We start from the raw sequence: 19,098 nt of genomic DNA on the forward strand, positions 1-19,098 counted from the left end.
ATGTAGTTATTGCAAGCAAGGGAGATGCTACCAAATATTAAACGTTATTTTCTTTCATTTACTTAAATACACTCTGTTCTAATACTTTTGCTTACCTAAAAATTGGGTGGTCTGACATCAAAGGTGTTACGTTCTGAGTAATTTAACACGCATAGGTGTAAATAGCAGGAACTAAAAGCAGAAATCCTGAACTATTGTCTTGCGTTCATCTTTTTATCTCAACCACAAATATATTCACTATATTGCAAAAACAAAGGAAATGGCCTAGCTGCTCCAATACTTATGGAGGGGACTGTATAGGAAATGTACACCGTGGGAATTGAGAATGCACACATTTCTCCAGCAGCACATCGAAAAGGCAGTTGTTCATTTAACATCAAGTGAAACCAACAGGGTTGTGAAATACTCAAGAGGATCCTGATGGAAGATGAAATCTTATTTTAGTCTTCGTCTACCTGTAAATTGAGAACTCTGTACAGTCACGGGTTGAGGAATGGGTTAACGTTGGAGGCGTGTTAGAGTACCACTATTAGGGGCTTCAAAAGAGAGCTAAGACACAAAATTCTAATCATGAATTCAGGTTCTTTGGATTGCAGAAGCAGCTCTTACTGGGAATTATACAAGTTGGTACCAACCTGGCATTGTGACGGGCTGAGACACATCACACTCATAACATGGCAAAATCAACCCACTATATTTACATTTGGGTTGATCAAGGGATCAGAAATACGGAACCTTGCAACACTTCAGAAGAGATCCGTTTTCATGCTAATATTGCTTAAGTTTTAACCTGAGTTACTGTATCGTTCTTTCAGTTGTTGGTAAAACTGTGTATAATTGCAATAACACACTCAATTTGTGACTTACCATGAGATAATGTCTCAAGCAGTCTCATGGTAAGGCACTTCTTGAGTATTATTGCATAAAAAAAACAACATAACCTAAGAAACAGTCGACTAGAATTTGTTTTATTTGCAAGACTGTACATGTTTAGAAAAAGAATCCAAGGATTTTGCCTCCTGTGTGTTTCCGTCTGGCTTCTTCATGGTCCATGATGCCAGCTGAGGTGGTCATTACAATGTATCTGCAGAAAGGCAAACACAGGGTGCGTAAGTACAATGTCCAAGTCTCATCTTTACAATCACACTATACCATTGTAGCTTCACAATCCAGAGACACAATGCTAACAATGTTACCTCCTCAGGTATGCCGACCCTTTGCAGGGTTAATAAACTCAATCTTTGGCTGCAAAATGTTACTTCCCACATGGTTTTTCATTTAAAGATAAATTATTCACAACACATTTTTATCTCCTGTGGGTTATTTGTTTTAAGCAGAGATGCAGAAATCATGTAATTGGAAAAATCCTAATCCTCATCCTCAACCTAGTACATCATTATAAAGTTTCACACAGATCAGTTTTTCACTGAAATATGAAAGAAAATATGATTAAGTAAAACATCTTAAACCATCAGAGTAAATTACAGGATTACAGGCAATAGATGGGCATTAACAGACAAATAAAGAAAACTTTCTTTTTTTTTTTTTTTTACCAAATAGCTATCTGCTCTACATTTCATTACACAAAACACGAAAGTATACCAATACATTTGCATTCTCAAGCATTGGGTTTGTTTTAATGGAACAATGTACAATCCACCAAACTCATTATCGAGACTAAATGACAAGTGATGCATCGACATGACGAACCAGAAAACAATAGGTTAGCATGTCAGCGATAAGGCATATATAGCAAGTGCAGTGCTGTACATCTAATACATTTTGAGATTTTATTCCACGCTGATGCTATAATTAGACAGCAGAGGAATGGTTCAATGAAAGGACATTAATTTGCATTTTGCAGCATATCAATAGTACAAATGCAGCTAATGGATGAGGTAGAGATGAGCCAGTAATGAGGGAGGGAAAGGAAACTTCAGAGGAGCATCACATGAGCATTGTCCTCATGTAGAACTGAGCTTACCCAACAGCAAAAAAGAATATATCCCAAATAAGTACTGATATCGATTTTAATAATCAGCACACTATAACTTTGTAATCAGCATATTTTCAGACCTGAATTTAAATGAGCTTTTTATGAAAAGAAATTGAAACTGCATGGTACAAGTCAAAATTATAATGAATTATATACGGCATAGTGAAAAGCTAAGTTCAGTTTGCTAGTTTGAATTTGTGTGTCAATGAATAAACACCTCTGTCCTGAACCTAAAGAAACGCCATACAATACTCCATAAGTGAACCAACAGCTACAGCTTTAAAACACACAGAAAAACTTTGACAACTACAATACTGCAGAACTGAATTCCCTGTGGCGTTTGCATTCTTAACCCCCTGAAATACCCATAGACCACTTGCTAGGAGAAGCCTGACGGAATTATTACAAAGAAAAAAATCTTTCTTTCAATTGTCTGACCAATTTCTGTGTTGTCACTGGTGTTGAAAGCGCATTTAATTCAACATGAGCTTACCATTTAAGCTCCAGAAAAAAATTGGTTAGCAATTTTTCGGAAACGTGTACAACTCATTAACCGAGTTTCGCACACCACGATGGCCAATGATGGACGGCAACAAGCAAAGACTGTATCTGGGCAGTCAAAGTCCCAAGTAATGTTCTTTTTCAAATGAACACTCATAATGGCAAGCCTCAGTCCTTAGAGTGCATTCTTTGAAAGCGTCAGGTTAAACACAGATGCACATGCTCACCCAAACTGTCGAGAGGGCAAGAGGTTGTTCTGCCACTTCTCTAAATCCTTCAGCTGCAGGTCGAATCGGGGGCTGATGACACCACACTGCCAAAAGGTCACAAAAGAAGTTGGTCAGCTGAGGTAAGCCTTGATGTAATTCACAAGTGCAATAATGCAGGAAACATTACCTTGTTCAGCCTGCCAGTGAGATTAACAACTATTTTTCCAGCTCTGTGATCGTCGATAATCTCAAACTCGCCAATGTAGCCTGGAGGAAAAGAGAAAGTCCATAATGAATCAACACCTGAGAAACCAGGACACAGCAGTGCACACAGCGGTTATGCTGCAGAAGCATCATTGCACAAAGAGTGGAATTCATGAAAAATAAAAGGGAGCCTCCACTATGCGATGGAGACATGGACACCAGAGTAGGAGTACATTCAGGACAGGCTTTGCTCTCATGTATATCATGATGCATGTTGAACACAGCTCAACTCACCGTGCTTCATCATGACGGTAAGGAAGCGCACAATGACTTTGGAGCAAGGCCGGATCAGAACCTGGCGTTTCCCACGTTTCTCTGCATTGTTGATGCTTTTCAGCGCATCGGCGAGAACGTTCATACGAACCATGATGCCTGGAGGGTTCCAAGAGCAAGATGTCAGTATACAATGGTCCCCATCTTTTAATCACCTTTACATCTAGAGCAGCCTCTAAAAACAACTCATGCCTTTCACTGAATGTTTAATGACATGCAAGAGGCACATTATTTCCTTAGCACATAATGGGTCAAGCAAATCACTAGCTAGCTATGTAGAATGAAAAACGTTTTTGTTACAAATGTGCAGAATGTAGGGCCTGAGATACACTCGTACAACATCAGCAGGACAGTTTGGGAGACCGGAGGTTATATTTTTAAAGTCCATTCCGTTACCATCTCACACTTCTGCAACATAATATTATAAAATAGTATAAAAAACTTAACCAACACAAAGATGCTAGCTAGTAGCTAGTGTTAAGCAAGTTTACTTTGAGAAGAAGAAATCCTAGGCATGCCACTGTCTACTAGACCTTACTGTTGGAAAAGCAAGAAAGCAATAACCCTAATCTCTTCACAACCCATAACACAAGATTGTTGGGATACACTGGAAAGATCGATTCATTTGCAAAAAAACACTTGGCTCTCAACCATGAAACATTAAGTTAGCTAAATGTAGCTTGCTAGACGAATAACTAGCTTACGTTATATGGTGGCTCGCTGGTAAAGTTTGCTACAGACATCGGCCGACATTAGCCACAACAATAAAGCTGGAATCACTAAAACCGAAATGTTATTTTCTTAAAAACGCATACTTTTCTTAAATAACTTAAGGCCAAATGCTTATGCATCGGTGACTGAAACCAACCCACGAGTTTTAACACATACGATTCAACTCAATACAGAGGCTAGAGAGACCACAAATATCAGGACATAATAACGTTAAAAAGTCCATCCCGTCAAAAGATGATTTGACCGTTAAATGTCTCTGTTTCTTAGTGTTCAACTGTAGGGACATGCAGTCTGGTTAAGGCTCAGATGACTTTGATATCAACAGGATTTTAAAAAACAGTCATAATCATCAGCCTTACCAGTTCTGCAATATGGCGGAAAGAGGAAGAGGCTTCAGTTCGCGATGCATTTTGGGAAAAGTATTGTTATTCCCATGCGCAGTGGAGAGTTGGTAAAGCTTGGTTAGTTTTAAACGACCATGACTCAAGGCAATATTTGTTAAATAATATACATTTTTTCCGTTAATTCTACAACTGTTAACCTTTATCAAAGAAACCGAATTGGGGAGACTTCCTAGCTGCTCAGTGTATCCCATGTCCAAATATGGAAAGATAGCTTATTCAAAGAAACAATTTGTCTAGTTTTAGTAATCAGACGGTATTGCTCGTGAATTAGCAGTGATAATATAGCAAACGAGGAGACATATTTACATCGGTAACTTGGCGGACCTGCTCTCCCAATTAAAAATGTTATATAGACTACATGGAAACTCCATAATACAAAAACATGCCCTTATTACATTCATATATCAGGCGCTCTTTGCAATTTATTAGATAGCTATTGCGCCTCATTAGACTATATAGGAAATCTATTTAATGCGAACATCTGCATGAGACTGAATATTAAATAAATGGGAATACATTTTTTTTAACAGACTCCTAAATATGCATAGCGAGCGAAGGGACGAGGCCGAGCGAACAAAAAAAGTGTTATAGTTTTCATACACTAGATGTCAGTATGAGATAACATTTATTTTACTTTAACCGAAACCTGCTTTCATTTACACGGAAAAAAACAACGTATTTTATCAAGTTAAATACTTCTTCCGCTTTAATGTAAAGCCCGACGCAATGCACAGTTCCCTTCCTCACACGGTAGTCAAAAGTGTCATGGATTCAATGGGAGTTCACCACTTACTGCAGGTGCTGATATTGTCCTCACTACTGTTCAAAGGTCTGAGAGATTTTTATTTATTTTAAATAAATTGATACTTTTATTCACCAAGGTAGCATTAAATTGATCAAAAATACAGCCACGACATTGATAATGCCACAAATTACTCTTACGGTTTGAAATAACGTTTAAAAACATTTTTAAAAGATTTTTTAAATAGGATTGGAAGATTTCTCAGCGGCAATTACTCCAGTGTACCAAAAGCACACCTCATTCTTAAATATTCATGCTATTGTGCCAATTTGGTACTTGTGCCGTTTAATTAAGCTAAAAAATACATTTCTTTCCGTTGATGTACTGTCTAGTACACTGGCATTTCTAAATTAAATTTTGGTTTAAAAATGGACAAAAAGAAATCGCTTGAGAGATGAAAGCTATTACATGCATGAGATGCCAAGAAACTGAAGATTTTATACAAAGGTATGAAAGAAGGGAGAAAACTGGATATAATCAAGACAGAAAGAGAAGTGGAAGGCCCAAATGCCGGACAATGTGAGAGAACGAGTACATCAGTCTCTCTAGTTTGAGAAACAGACATCTCACAAGTTCAATGAAGCTCAGCTGGCAGCTTCATTGAACAGTACCCACCAAACATCAGTTTATTCTGCAACAGTAAAGAGACAACTCCAGGACACTGGGCTTACAGGCAGAGTTTCAAAGAAAAAGCCAATTCTGAAACTGGCAAACCAGAAGAAAAGGTTAAAGGCCAATAAGACCAGCATCCTGAATTCTTCTCCTTTCATTCCATTTACATTATGAAAACTTCTTTACCATCTCTAAAGTAAAGAATAAAGAGATCTTGTTCTGCTTTTTAGCTGCCTTGGTTGGTAATTTGAGTTGACAGCCATCCCAGAACACTTTCATGGTTTGTGATTTATTGTCGAGCATGGTCTTCAGTCCATGTGAAATTCAGAAGAGATTACATAAACTCACTGGTTAATATTTTAAAATTTGAGAGTAAAAGCATTAAATTTGTCAGCAAAAGGTACTTTCTAGCATATTAGTTATACATGACCCTAGTTGGGATCAGCAGCAAGTCCTCATATTCCTCCCACTACAAGCTAAAAGCCAGAATGACAATGGAAGGCAAGTAAATGCTTCCACTGAGACAAACATAAATATTTAAATGGAAAAACACAACACAAATTTCATTTCCTGTATGTATAATTGATAGCAATGCCAAAGTCTTCACATGATCAATTTAACTGGTATTCCTGTTCTCTTTGTATATACAATATAAATACAACAGCAGCCATTTTCTCTGAACAACTTTTATTAATGATTCAGAAGCCATAAAAGAAAAACAACAAATAAATGAAAGGAGAGGTCAGGGGTTACCCATAGGTGAGCTATACACACAAATTAACAGCAGGGACCTTGCGGTGGTCAGCAAATGCAGATCTAAATGAACAGAATCTAGCTTTCTGTCAGTACAGCAGGTTTGTAATACATGTCAACATGTGGTGCCAGAGAAAAAATAGAATTGAATTTCTCTTGTTCAATCCAGTTTCTGCCAACAATCTCAGTGCAACGTTAACAAGACAAGGGACAACAAAAATAAACAGCACTGGCTGATGGAAAAGTTTCAAACATCATTAAAAAGTAAAGAATGAACGTACACAGCACAACCCATTCCTTTAGAAAATCTCTGTACATGCTAATCTATATGTCTCTTGAATGTAATGGAGCCTGTATGTGGACCATACAGAGAAATACCTTCCTACTTCATAAATTACTAATTGGATTCCTCTCTGTATTCAACATCTGGAATGTACGGAAAACTATAAAATCGCTCTTCAACAGTAAACCTGCGGCAACAAAGCAGGATTATGGGTTCCTCTGCGTGTGTTAATAGTATAAATATACTATATAAATAGTATAAATAGTGAATGGCTGAGGGGGAGAATGCCTTGGGGAACAAGGCCAAAAAGGACCCCATTGTGACAAACGCGTGCACGTGAAATATTTGTATGGTACCCATAAGCCTGAAGAGTTTGTGACTGGGAGCTCAAGCACAGGTGTCTTCAGATGGTCCGGTTCTCACAGGGATTCAAAGGGGATGCAGTCTGTTCTCACTTGTCTCATTCTCACTCGTTCTTCTTCTCCTTCTGTTTGAGCAGTCTGTTGATCTCCCTCTTGGCCATGCCAGAACACTTGCTGATGACGCCATGCTGGTTTAGACCAGGCAGAAGTAGTAGGACAGTCACTGAAAACACATCAGGCAGGAAGAATCAGGAGAAAAAGTCCCGAAAAACTAGCCTGCTTAGGCGTTGGTAGTTTTTCAAACATTTGTTTTTGGATCTAAACCTATACAAATATGTTTTGTCGATTTGATTTGAATATCACACAAAAAATGTGATTAATCACTTCAAAATGGAGGAAGCAATATAATGCTAGTCGGATAACTGCATAACAGCAGCTGCAGATATTTTTGGACTGCAGCAGTGGCCTCCTTTCTTGTGCCAGATTGAATGGCCTGTTTTAAGCGCTAAATTGTGACCATCACATCACATCACATGCAATATGTACATGAGGTGTGAAGGATGCAATGGAAGAGCGTTTGTTGAGCACATAACACTGGACTGTTCACTGGACTAACTAAATCCATAAGGCCGAGCATTAACATAGTATAGAATTTACGTAGGGCTGTTCAATGGAGAAAGCTGACCACATGAGACAATAATACAAGGCATTTATTTACTAAAAGCAGCAGTTAAACAGACTACAGACCTTGAGCTAGTAGCAGGCCAAGAGTGCACAATACACACTTAAGCCTTACTCACCAGTCAGGTAGGTTAGCAACAGGTTATGGACCAGCTGCCCAATCCAGGCGAACACCACCAGACTGCTGATCACACACAGGAAGTACTACAGAGGAAGTAGAAAGTAAGACACATTCAACCCAAAATTTCTCCTTACAGCAGAAGTCCCAGGTTATGATAGCAGGCATTAATGAGTTAAATCACAGTATCAGCTGACAGTTTGTGCATCAGCCTTGGTGGCTAATAACACTGCTGGTAATCAAAGTTTCTTTTATGTAGAACAGTAGCCCTTTTGTTGCACGCTGACAGGGAGAGTAAAGGGAGTCTTGTTGAATCCTTCCATGAAATTAATTAGGACTCCCCAGAGGGCTTTAAAGCATAGCTGCCCAGCAACACAAATTTTTTTTCAATGTCATTCCATTTATGTTATTTTCCCATTTACAGAAATGTTGAGGCTAAAATATGTTAGGTGCATACAACTATAGTGTAGACTATAGTCTGGGCAATTTGCGTCATCTCTTCTGCTGTAAAGCTTATTTGTACGCCAATCAGCTGTCGTGTCCATCAACAGTCCCTTGAGTAGGCATGACAGATGCAGGCTGACTAAACCAGATTTTCATTTTATAAATCACTCCATTGTGTCTCTACCCATACAGTGTACAGGAAACAACTTTAATTAAAATCTGTGGAGCCACAATGTCCTCTGCAGTGTTTTCTACAAATCGGCAAAACATGTGCTCAATGCGATTTGAATGTGTACAATATTGAGACACACGATAAAGCTATCAGCCAGCAAATAAAGTCCTGGTTCAGTCTAAACTAGTGTAATGGTGCTCTTACACTGTACATGAGGCATTATATGCAGTAGTGATACCAGGTAATGTTGTGTTTACTGATTAACATTAATGAATAATGGATTGTATTTATGTTGCACTTTTCATGATCTCAAAAATGCCTCAAAGATAAGTGAACTGGGTTCATCCTCCATTAATGTGTAGCACCGACATGGGTGATGCACAGTAGGCATTTTGTGCAAGAATGCTCACCACACATTATCTTAGGTGGAGAGGGAGAAAATGATTGAGCCAAAGAAACCAGGGAATGATTAGATATATGGCCAGACAGAGAAGGCCACTATTTGCTAAGTGCATTAGGATATTTAATGACCACAGCGAATCAGGACCTTGGTTAAACGTCATATCCGAAAGACATCTTCTACAGTAGTGTCCCCATCATTACGCTGGAGCAGCTGCATGACTGTCCATTCTGTATTCAAGTTCTTGTTGTTCCTGTGGCACTCCATTTAATATACAGGGCCAAAATGGCATTGAAAGATAGAAGATGATGGCTATTCAGGATTCATTATTTTCATTCAGAAATGGCATACAGCTTTAAAAGCCACTCTGTACACTGGTTTATGTTAAGCTTTACTACACTAACAGATATAAATAAAGATTTAAAGAAATGCCATCACATTCAGCTCCCAGTTGTAAATTACCATTTTGGGCTTCTCCTCCTTGAGGGCGAAGATGCGCTGCCACCAGCCCACGGCTCGGCGCCGGGTCTTCGCCATGTTCGCGCAGATCTCATGGAAGCGCTGCTGCTGCTCGCTGGTCCTGGGAGACAGGCGGAAACACACAGACCGTCCTCACACACAGCTCCTCCACAGCACGACGACACGTCCAAGTCCTCAGGAATATCAGCCCCTCTTATTCACAGCGCAGCATGACATGACCTTTGCAGCGTTATTATTCTACACCACATGCCCTTGACAAGGCCAAAACAAAGGATATTTCTTTTATAAACGACTTTACTGTCCGAATACTCTGTTTTCGGTTTTATCGGAAGTACACTATGTCCTACGTGATAATATAATGGGTCTCTAGACGCTAAAACATACGCAGACCACTGGTGGTGGCACACGATGTACACACCCAGTTTTGGATTTGTACACCTAAACCAAACTCCCAACCGCAAATATCTCTGGTACACTCACGACTGCAACTCTGCCACCTCTACTCATGCAGACACAACAGTCCCAGGTGATGAGCTCAGCTAATCACACTAAGTGGCTCACACTGTTAGTTTTACAGCCTCGCACAGCGGTGTGTCCGCGTGAAAATGAAATCCAGGCCTCGGGCGGCAGACAGCTGCTGAACTACGGAAGGGCCAGACACACCAATCTTCATCCCGTCGTCTACACTAACGCTTCTGGGATTTAAGATCATCGTGGGCCAAAAGAGAAACGGCCATCTTGAAAGCATGAATAAAAAAATAAAAAAATGAATAACCTTTGCCAAAAGGATCAAGGACACCTGTGTCTGTGCAACAAAGGCTCCAGTTTCCCTGTCACTCTGAAGCCCTGTTGGAATGTGACAGTCAGTAAGGCACAACAGCCCCCATGGGTGAGCACTGATGAGCCAGGCAGGGCTGCGACAATGCTGGGCTCACACCCACAGCGATAAGAGCCTGCTTACTGCTGCCTCCACAAGGAAGGCTTGGACCCTGAGCTGTGACTCATGCACTTGAAAACATGGGGGCCTGGAAACCGTTACTGATTTGCCACAGCCTGTACCAGTCACTGACTGCCAGGGAGCCACGGCTGCTCCAGATTTAGTGTTTCAGATGATAGCTTGTACATTCAGATGCAAGTTGCATTCTTAACCAATCCGATATCGGTGTTTGAAAAAACGAGAACAAGACAAAGGCAAAACACGTGTGCAAGTCAAGGTCCAAAGAAAAATGGCCGGGGAATGGAGAGATGGCCATATGTTTTTCACCAGACTGCTCTTTTGCAGCTCAGTTCCCCAGATACTGTACAACTCACCACTTGCTGGAGCTAAAAACCTTGGGGGCAATAATGGGCACCAAGTAGTCAGCCAGACAAAGGAACATCACGCAGCAGGAAGCTCCAGTAAGTATTGATGGATCCAGGAAATACACCATCCTGCCAGGAGGGAGAAATTGAAAAATGCTGTGAAACTGTCAGACTTCAGACAATCAGCAACCAACAACAGGTCTCAAAAACATACACTTACACAGCCATTCCTTATAAGGGAGTTATGGAATTTGTGTTGCAACATAGCAGCACAAAAGTGTAAGCAAAACTGACCTACATGAAATATAAAAATGACAGACTAGAAATGTCATAAAAACATTCCGACCTTATGCACACATATTCGTATCCTGGTTAATTTAAATAGGAGACAAGCCAAAGCTCCTAAGCAGTTTAGAAGGCATTCATAGAACGTGTGCCAGCTTTCTGGGTATGGTTGCCCTCAGGGGATATCGTTTCACTACGACAGTTTCTGTTTCCGCCCTTCTCCTATGTGCAGCAATGGGACAACACTGCAGGATCATAGAATGCACAATGTTTCTAACCTTATCTACAGTACTTGGGCTATTCTACCATTTTACCAATTACATTTCCTTTACAACAACCTAAATTTCACCAACAATTTCTAGGCTTATAATTTACATGTTTGCCAGAGAAATTATTTAGCATCTGTTTAAATGTTCACTCAAAAAGCCCAAATGCGAGCAGGCTGCAACATGCTTGTTAGATGCCCCTAGTGTTACTGCTTCTGCAGAGTCTACCAGAATAACTCATCCCAGTGTGAAGATGTGAGGCAGATGATGTTCACCTACAGTCGCTCATATGTGTCAAATCACATGCTGTTACTAAGATTTGTACAAAAGCTGCAGTGTTGCCACAATCAAAACAATCTGAAAGAGTTTAGAGGAAAGCCTACCCTTTTATTAAAAATTCTAACCATTGGAATTATGGGTCGTTCTTAATCACGTGACAATTTCCTTGACGATGACATGTTGGAGGAGAAGCGGCCATAACAACCCATTCATGTTTGTGGTCAAACTAGGCCGAGGCGAGATGGCATCCATGAAAAATTATTACGATGGTGCCCATTCAATTTTCATATAAAGGTTGGATGGTTGACCTGTCACAAAATAAAACAAAGATTCAAGGAGGGGAACTTCCCTGCTGCAGCAACCTCCTGCGTGTCCTCTGTAGAACTGGGTTGCACCAGCTGTACTTCAGTTCAAACGTAGCCTAGTTAGCTATAACTTTAAATCCTACTAAAACTCTTGATTTATGGATGACTAACATAAAATCGGTGACACCACGGAAATACGTAATACATACCAACGTAACTAGCTAACAGTCCTATAGCCTATACCTGCGCTCAGCAGGTCTAATCATACCGTCACTCACTAAGGGTGAAACATATGTTCTGCACACAGCGTCATTTTTCAGCAACACCATTGCATTTTTCAAATTGGTAATCAAGTAGAGGTTTCATCGATGGATATAGTTCAGTAGCGATCTAGCTAGGTAACTAGCTACGATGCCAAGTGGAAGACGGTAACCGCGAGGAGATAACGTTAGGATATAACCAGTTAGTAAGCAATCATGGTCAACATTTATTAGCTGATTTTGTTGTAGAGTACCTCGTAGCTCACTAGTTTGAACTTTACAGTAAAACTGGTCCTTGGGATTTGTCAGCTCACTGGATCATGCTAAATTTAAAAGTGAGGATTTAATGTGAGGAATTGAATGTACTACATGATAGAACGCATTAAAAGGAAACTTAGCAGTGACAAAGTGATCAGAACAAACTCGTATCTATTGTATTTTTTCTGGTGTAAGAGTTTGCCTTCTTATATTGCAAATCCACCTTGCTCTTCTTTCTTTTGACAGCCTTAGATTTTATTCTTTGGTGGGTAATGGTGGGGGCGACATGGCTCAGGCAGTAAGAGCAGTCGTCTGGCAGTCGGAGGAGTGCCGGTTCGATTCCCCGCCCGGGCTGTGTCGAAGTGTCCCTGAGCAAGACACCTAACCCCCAAATGCTCCTGATGAGCTGGTCGGGGCCTTGCATGGCAGCCAATCGCCGTCAGTGTGTGAGTGTCTGTATGAATGGGTGAATGGAGAAGCATCAATTGTACAGCGCTTTGGATAAAGGCGCTATATAAATGCCTGCCATTTACCATTTAATAATCACTGGCAAGTGAAAAAATGACTTCGCTATCTCCCGATCAGCTCGATTTGAGCAACCATAAACTGCACATAAATTAACCATAAGGAATCTGTGTTTTCACTGTATTTATATGCTTTATAAGCTATTTTTGGCGTTTACATTTTGTTGTCCTCCAGCATAGCAGATGAGTCAAGGCCACATGGTTTGTTATGCGTATTAAGAACGATCCATACCCCTGGCTTGTCTTGGCCCAGGCTGTTGTAAGTGGCGGGGTAAGGGTTTGAAAAGAATGGGTGCGACAGTGCTCTGCCGACTCACGTGAAGAGAATGGTTGTGGCCCCTATCAAAACGCCAGGAAACCAGGACTTCTTCCAGTGTAAGATCTGATCCATTGCCAGGATGACCTCTCCCCATCCCTGCAGCTGCTCCTCCAGATGGGCAGTCTCCCTAGCCTGAGGGAAGCAAGGTGGCAACCTGAGGATTTTCCATAGCACAACAGTTGTATATAAAGGTTTGATCGCAAAAATGCAACCCTAAAATTGCAGAAGATTGGTCGCATTATTTGCGATGATACGACACCTGCAACGGCAGACACATCAAAAGCGCCTTATACAAAGATTCTACACAACTTCAAGTGATATTGTATGCCATTCGCGGACAAAACTAAACGGGAATTAGAACGAAAAACGAATTCGGAAATAGATTTAAAATGACGCATTTTGTCGGAGTAAGATATTGCTTTCTCTGTTCTATAATTCAATTTTCCAGACGAGGAATTTGCTGCACCTGCAATACTCCCAGTTTATGCGTCCATAAAACCAAGTTAACCCAACATGGTGACACTTCGTTAAGTTCGCCCACAGCATAACTTTAAACTGTTTTAGCTGGCTGGACAGCAGCACACTCCGCTGGTTAGCGGATTATACCTAATACTGTCAACAAGGCGACTGTCAATAGCATTATCGTATTGTCCCACGGTGGGGCGGGTATGAAAACAGCAGTGCACACGACATTCGAAAAACAAACGTTAACGTTAAGTGCTTCACACCACAACTTAGTTAAAGGGTGACATTCACACAAACTAGTCGACATGGGAAACTTCGCAAACAAGCTTCTTCATCCACAAATGGACAATCAATCAATCAATCAATCAAACGACGAGCCAACATGTTCACGAACATTTGCCAAGTTTAACACAAAATTGCACTCTTAACATAGTACCACTTTACTAAGTTACATGGCAGTAGCTAAAGATAACGCACACAAACGCGTGCTTTCCACATGGTTTCTGAGTTCAAACCGAGAAGACAGAAGAAGTGGCTTGCACGTTGTGTTTGAAAGCAACGTTCGACTTTGTTAGCTATCTAGCTAACTTGCAATGTTGGCAGTTTTTTTGCGAAAGCTACAAGACAACTGAATGTCTTTACATTAGCATGACTAAACTCAGCTTGTCAGCAATTATTATACAGACCGCTAACCAGATAGCTAACAGTCTAGCTAGCTTGCAAATAAACATGATACACCGGATGCTATGTTATACGTGAAGTACTTACCAGCATGCTTGCGCTTTTGTTATCGCCGTCTGCCATTCTTGTTTGTTCGGGCTTTGACCTATTTTAACAAGCTAGCAACTGACAGTCAGAAGAACTCTCCAAGCTCGTTTCCCTCACTTCTCTTTTCGCCTTCGTAAATGCAAAATCGAAGGGTTTAAAGTATGTTTATGGGATTTGTAGTTACACATCGAAGAACAACCAAATAAAGGAATTATTGGATGGACATACATAAACTACAATTCCCGTGGTGCCCCTCGTGGAACGAATGTTCTGTGTTAAGATAGCCTAGTGAGCAATCTAACGGCCAACAAACGCAGTCTGATCACCTATTTTTATAGGCTGGAAAGTAGGCTAAGTACTCATCAGCCCCAGCCCTTCCCCCCAACGGAAAAAAAGAAATGCAATATGATTCTTTGCTAAATAAAATAACTAAAACCGCTGGTATGTACGGTAGCTGGTATGTACGTAGCTAGATGCTGTATAAACTGTGGGGCACAGTATTTAAATTGTATTTAGATTGAAGACGTCCGCAATGTGTCTGTACACGTGCTGTAGGTTGTAAAATAATTGGGTAAAGTATGCACGAAAAAGTAAGTAGCCTATAACAGAATTCACTCCATCAGTGTTTGGAAATCTGTCTGAATTGCTGGACGAACCACTTTTCCACAAAAGTCAAAGAACTCATGCTTGGTTGATGGAATACACAACCTCAGGCATCATTCAGAAAATCCCCAAAATGGTTCATTTTATTCAGATGTGGCGACTGATGTTTCGTCCACCCTGTGTACGAATGGTACGAAGGTTGCATGGTACTGTATGTGATGTTAGTGGGTAGCAGTGTAGAAATGGTATTGGTATGGACTTAAAGTCATATGGTGCTGCTGAAACGCACTTACATTATAATCATGATGGATATAGGATACTGAAGGAAGATGTTTAGACATCTGTTAAGACAGAAAGGTAGGTGATCAAAAACTCTTTCCTCCAAGTTACATACTCCATACATTCTACAATTGGAAAACAAAGTACATGTGTTCATGTGCCTTACACTGTCATGCCCATTTTGGAAAACTAAAACTATTCTTGGGCAACAAAATCTTACATGACCTACTGAAAAATCACCAATTTCCTTGAATAGCTTTTCATCACAGAATCATCATCATCCTGACTACAGGGCCAAATAATGATTATTTTTGGTTCTCCATGCATCCCCCTTAATGTTTCCAGTACCAATACGGACAATTCTCAGAATTATTTCACATGCAGTCTTCTCTTGTGTCAGGTGTATTCTAAGGCCATGCATTTGCACATTAGGTAATGAGGAACTCTTCTTTTATAATCATAAGGTATGTTATAACTGAAGTGAACTCCTTCAAAATACATCGGAGCCAAATAATTTTACAGGTTGACTTTCCACACTTGCATGACATCACAAAATAGCCTACTTGAGTGCATTTGTTTTTTATGCGTTCAATTAGATTTTGATATTGTGATCCTATATTGCCTTTTGAATTTCTTTTTACATCTCAGGTTCGTATTTGGAAAGCCAAATTAAATATGTAGGCAGGTCCCGGAGATGTAAACTTTAAATGTGCGATTCTAGCACACACCCTTTGAAGCAGGTGCTGATACACAGACCCTTCACTATGCAGTCCTCCAGCTGAGCTGACAGAGAGCAACGTTTCTGGAAATACTTCACACAATTTTATCGCTCCAAACTTTCACATGCGTTTCCCAAAACATGATACGAGGAGTTTTTCCAAGAGTAACTCTAAAAAGTTACTTGAATATAGCCATCCCTTCAGTTAACTCTTGAGGTGCGTTTACAATACGGAATCAGTCATTCAGTCATTCATTCTCCTAACCCGCTTATCCCGAACAGGGTCGCAGGGGGGCTGGAGCCTATCCCAGCATACATTGGGTGAAAGGCAGGAATACACCCTGGACAGGTCGCCAGTCCATCGCAGGGCACAAACACCATTTGTTAAAATCAACATCAAACTAGCAGAAGCAGTAGAACATATCACTGTTACATATCAAAAAACCACCACACATTTATGGTAGGGTAGAAGGGGGACAAAGGCTTTATAGATAATGATTTTGTCTTCTGTCTGTACAAAGCTTGAAAGTGATTTAACATGGAACACAATACTTGGAATCTCACGACTAGTCCCAGGATGTTGTGGAAAAACTAATTTCACATACGGCTTGAGTTGCAACATGTTTTGGGAAACACTAGTAAAATTAGCAATTCTTACCGCGGCGACATGCTTTGGGAAACTCACCCCTGAACAGTGACTCTTACACAATGAAAGGGGGAAGAAATAACCTGCTGAGTGAGACCCTCCCTCCCCATTCAGCACCATGGTCAATTCATTTGTGCCAGCCAAGTCTGTACTGGCCAGGTCAGGATCTGACTAGATGCTTTTGCCAGAACACGTTGTTCCAAGAGGCTTTTCATACACCCACCCAAAGATGAGGAAATATTATTACGGCCAAGTGCTCAGAGAATTCCCAAATACTGCTGCGGAGATGAAGACTCAAGGTCACTGTTTAAACCGACTGACCTTCCAAAGGAAATGAACAAAGCACCCACAAAAAGAAACCACAGGTGAAAAAAAATACCATTTAAATCCCAATTTATTCTGAATCAAACAAAATTTAATAAAATCTTTTAATAACAGTTTTCACCATCACCAAAGCATTACTTTATATAATTCACTTATTAATTTCTCCCACTAAAAATGTAAAACTAGAGGGGGACCTAGATTAGTAAAACTCAGGCAAAACAGGGAATATTATATAACAGGAATGGCACATCCCTTCTCTGGCAAGTCAAATAGGGATGATCTAAGTGATTTTAAAAAGCATGAAAGAAAGAAAAGAAAGTCTCTACAATGCAGAAAATCAGATGCAAATCAAGGAAACATACTGAAAAGCGATTAGCTCATTTTAGTCCAATTTTTAAATTCACAATTTTTATCACTGTTCAGAATACCCACACAAACTGTAGCTGACAGCCACCAATCGATCCAAAATAATGTCAACCGACACCGGACCCCTTGTACTGAAGCACTTCATACACAGTGCTAGAACGCTCAAACAAGATGACAGCGAATTCTCCAAAATAACAAAAACAAAAACATTTCTGCTCAAGATCTTTTCAGAAAGTTAAATGACTTACTGCGAGATGCGTGGATTTTTAAATTTTTTTTTTTTTGCATTGTGCGCAAGGGTTACTTTATTTCCAATAAATGTTTGAGACTGAAAAGAAAGCGATTAAATTACACTTTCTGGAAAAAATAGAATAAACCTCTTGTGATCTTGACTTGAGCCACACGGCTTTGAATGGAGTTCACTGAGGCTCCTGATTCTCCAGCCACTCAGCCCTCAACGCCTGCCGACACGTGCGCCGGCTTCGCTGCTGGACAGTCAGAGCTGCCGGAGTGTCAAAGGACAGGACGCCAAGAGGCTCTTCACAGCACTGAGCTCCGTTTCTCCTCTCGAAGCTCCGGTGTGTTCCAGGAGCGTGCTTCAGGACTGAGGGACTGGGCATCCATCTCTCCGCTCTCAGGGTGGGAGGAAAATGAGGCGGGCGTGAAGCCACCTCGTTCCCAAGCCCCTGTGACGAGCCCTTTTCTGCACGTTCTTGGATTTTGGGTGGAGAGGAGTTCTATTTTTGTGTTGTTGTTTTTGTTGCATTGCAGGGGCTGGGGATAGTTCGGGCTTGGCGCCTCATCACCCCCGGCCCCCCCTTTCCCATCCCTGTCAGCCCCCCCACACCCGAGGGAGACGGGTGCAGACCCATTCGTTGTGTTGGCTGGATCGCCGGGTGCAGCTGTGCTACGGGGATCCAGTGGGGGCCCCAGGGAGGATCACTAGATCTTCCCCCCACGGTGCTCTGCGGCTCCTTTGCCCCAGACCCAGTGGATTCTGGTGGATTTCTACCCTCGTTGGACCAGAGAGATCTACTGGCATCCCGTTCACACCCAGGCTGTCCACCCTTCATACAGCTGAGCCAAGTTATCCACGTTTGTGGCCTCCTTGATCACATAATCAACCTGTGGGCAGATGGAGAACAATTTTGGTATACACTTGCATAAAAAGTAAGATGTAGCAATCCGGCTATATGGCCACTACATAGTTATTGTTGGATACAAAATAAAGTCCATGGAAAGGGTTTTGTTGGACATTAACGTTCATGGGATCAAGAGTCCCGAACAAGTACAATTCACCGGAAGTTCTCTTGCTGCATTTTAGGAGGACCGAAAATTCAAGTCTGTTTGGAGCACATTTTCTGTCCCCAGTAGTCATTGCGCTTTCAGAGCCGACAGCAAAGAAGAATTGCAATTTTAAATATGCAATCAAGTATAAAGGAATGCAAGACATCTAGCTAAACATACTACTACATATGCTTGCTAACATCACTGACTAACCAACTAACGCTAGTCGCAAATATCACGTATCCAATAATTTTTTTTTTTTTCCTGAAGCTGAAACGGTAAACTCGGTGTAAATAAATAAATGCGCTTTCACCACCAGTGACAAAAAGCACAAATTAGTCGCACAATTGAAAGAAAG

General features: G+C 40.8%; 3 protein-coding genes across 9 annotated transcripts in view; all 3 read right to left on the minus strand.

Annotated features, from left to right (window-relative positions):
* Positions 1 to 947: 947 nt before the first annotated feature.
* On the minus strand, positions 948 to 4,444 carry LOC133122855 (small ribosomal subunit protein uS8-like). 3 transcript variants are annotated; one of them, XM_061233083.1, is made up of 5 exons: positions 4,335 to 4,444; positions 3,205 to 3,342; positions 2,894 to 2,973; positions 2,725 to 2,810; positions 948 to 1,084 (listed from the first exon to the last, which is right to left on the minus strand). In XM_061233083.1, the coding sequence occupies exons 2-5, from the start codon at positions 3,335 to 3,337 to the stop codon at positions 991 to 993; spliced, it is 393 nt and encodes a 130-aa protein (XP_061089067.1). In that variant the 5' UTR covers positions 3,338 to 3,342; positions 4,335 to 4,444; the 3' UTR covers positions 948 to 990. The 3 variants fall into 3 exon arrangements, with proteins under 3 accessions (XP_061089067.1, XP_061089068.1, XP_061089066.1); XM_061233084.1 differs by lacking the exon at positions 4,335 to 4,444 and adding an exon at positions 3,948 to 4,251; XM_061233082.1 differs by lacking the exon at positions 4,335 to 4,444 and adding an exon at positions 3,735 to 3,774.
* A 2,019-nt stretch (positions 4,445 to 6,463) lies between these two features.
* arl6ip1 (ADP-ribosylation factor-like 6 interacting protein 1) lies at positions 6,464 to 14,821 on the minus strand. 2 transcript variants are annotated; one of them, XM_061231537.1, is made up of 6 exons: positions 14,518 to 14,821; positions 13,283 to 13,416; positions 10,798 to 10,917; positions 9,469 to 9,586; positions 7,992 to 8,076; positions 6,464 to 7,414 (listed from the first exon to the last, which is right to left on the minus strand). In XM_061231537.1, exons 1-6 carry the CDS (start codon positions 14,551 to 14,553, stop codon positions 7,296 to 7,298), a joined length of 612 nt encoding a protein of 203 aa, XP_061087521.1. In that variant the 5' UTR covers positions 14,554 to 14,821; the 3' UTR covers positions 6,464 to 7,295. The 2 variants fall into 2 exon arrangements, with proteins under 2 accessions (XP_061087521.1, XP_061087520.1); XM_061231536.1 differs by lacking the exon at positions 14,518 to 14,821 and adding an exon at positions 13,751 to 13,845 and having other exon boundaries at positions 13,283 to 13,438.
* Positions 14,822 to 17,139: 2,318 nt separating this feature from the next.
* smg1 (SMG1 nonsense mediated mRNA decay associated PI3K related kinase) overlaps positions 17,140 to 19,098 on the minus strand; it is a 38,830-nt gene continuing 36,871 nt past the window's right edge. For all 4 annotated transcript variants that reach the window (XM_061225468.1, XM_061225459.1, XM_061225450.1 and 1 more), the window contains exon 62: positions 17,140 to 18,578. In XM_061225468.1, the coding sequence (XP_061081452.1) occupies positions 18,501 to 18,578 (78 nt within the window). In that variant the 3' untranslated portion in view covers positions 17,140 to 18,500. The remainder of the gene's footprint in view (positions 18,579 to 19,098) is intronic.

The sequence above is a fragment of the Conger conger genome, chromosome 2 (genome assembly GCF_963514075.1).
Source record: "Conger conger chromosome 2, fConCon1.1, whole genome shotgun sequence".
Classification (NCBI taxonomy): Eukaryota; Metazoa; Chordata; class Actinopteri; order Anguilliformes; family Congridae; genus Conger; species Conger conger.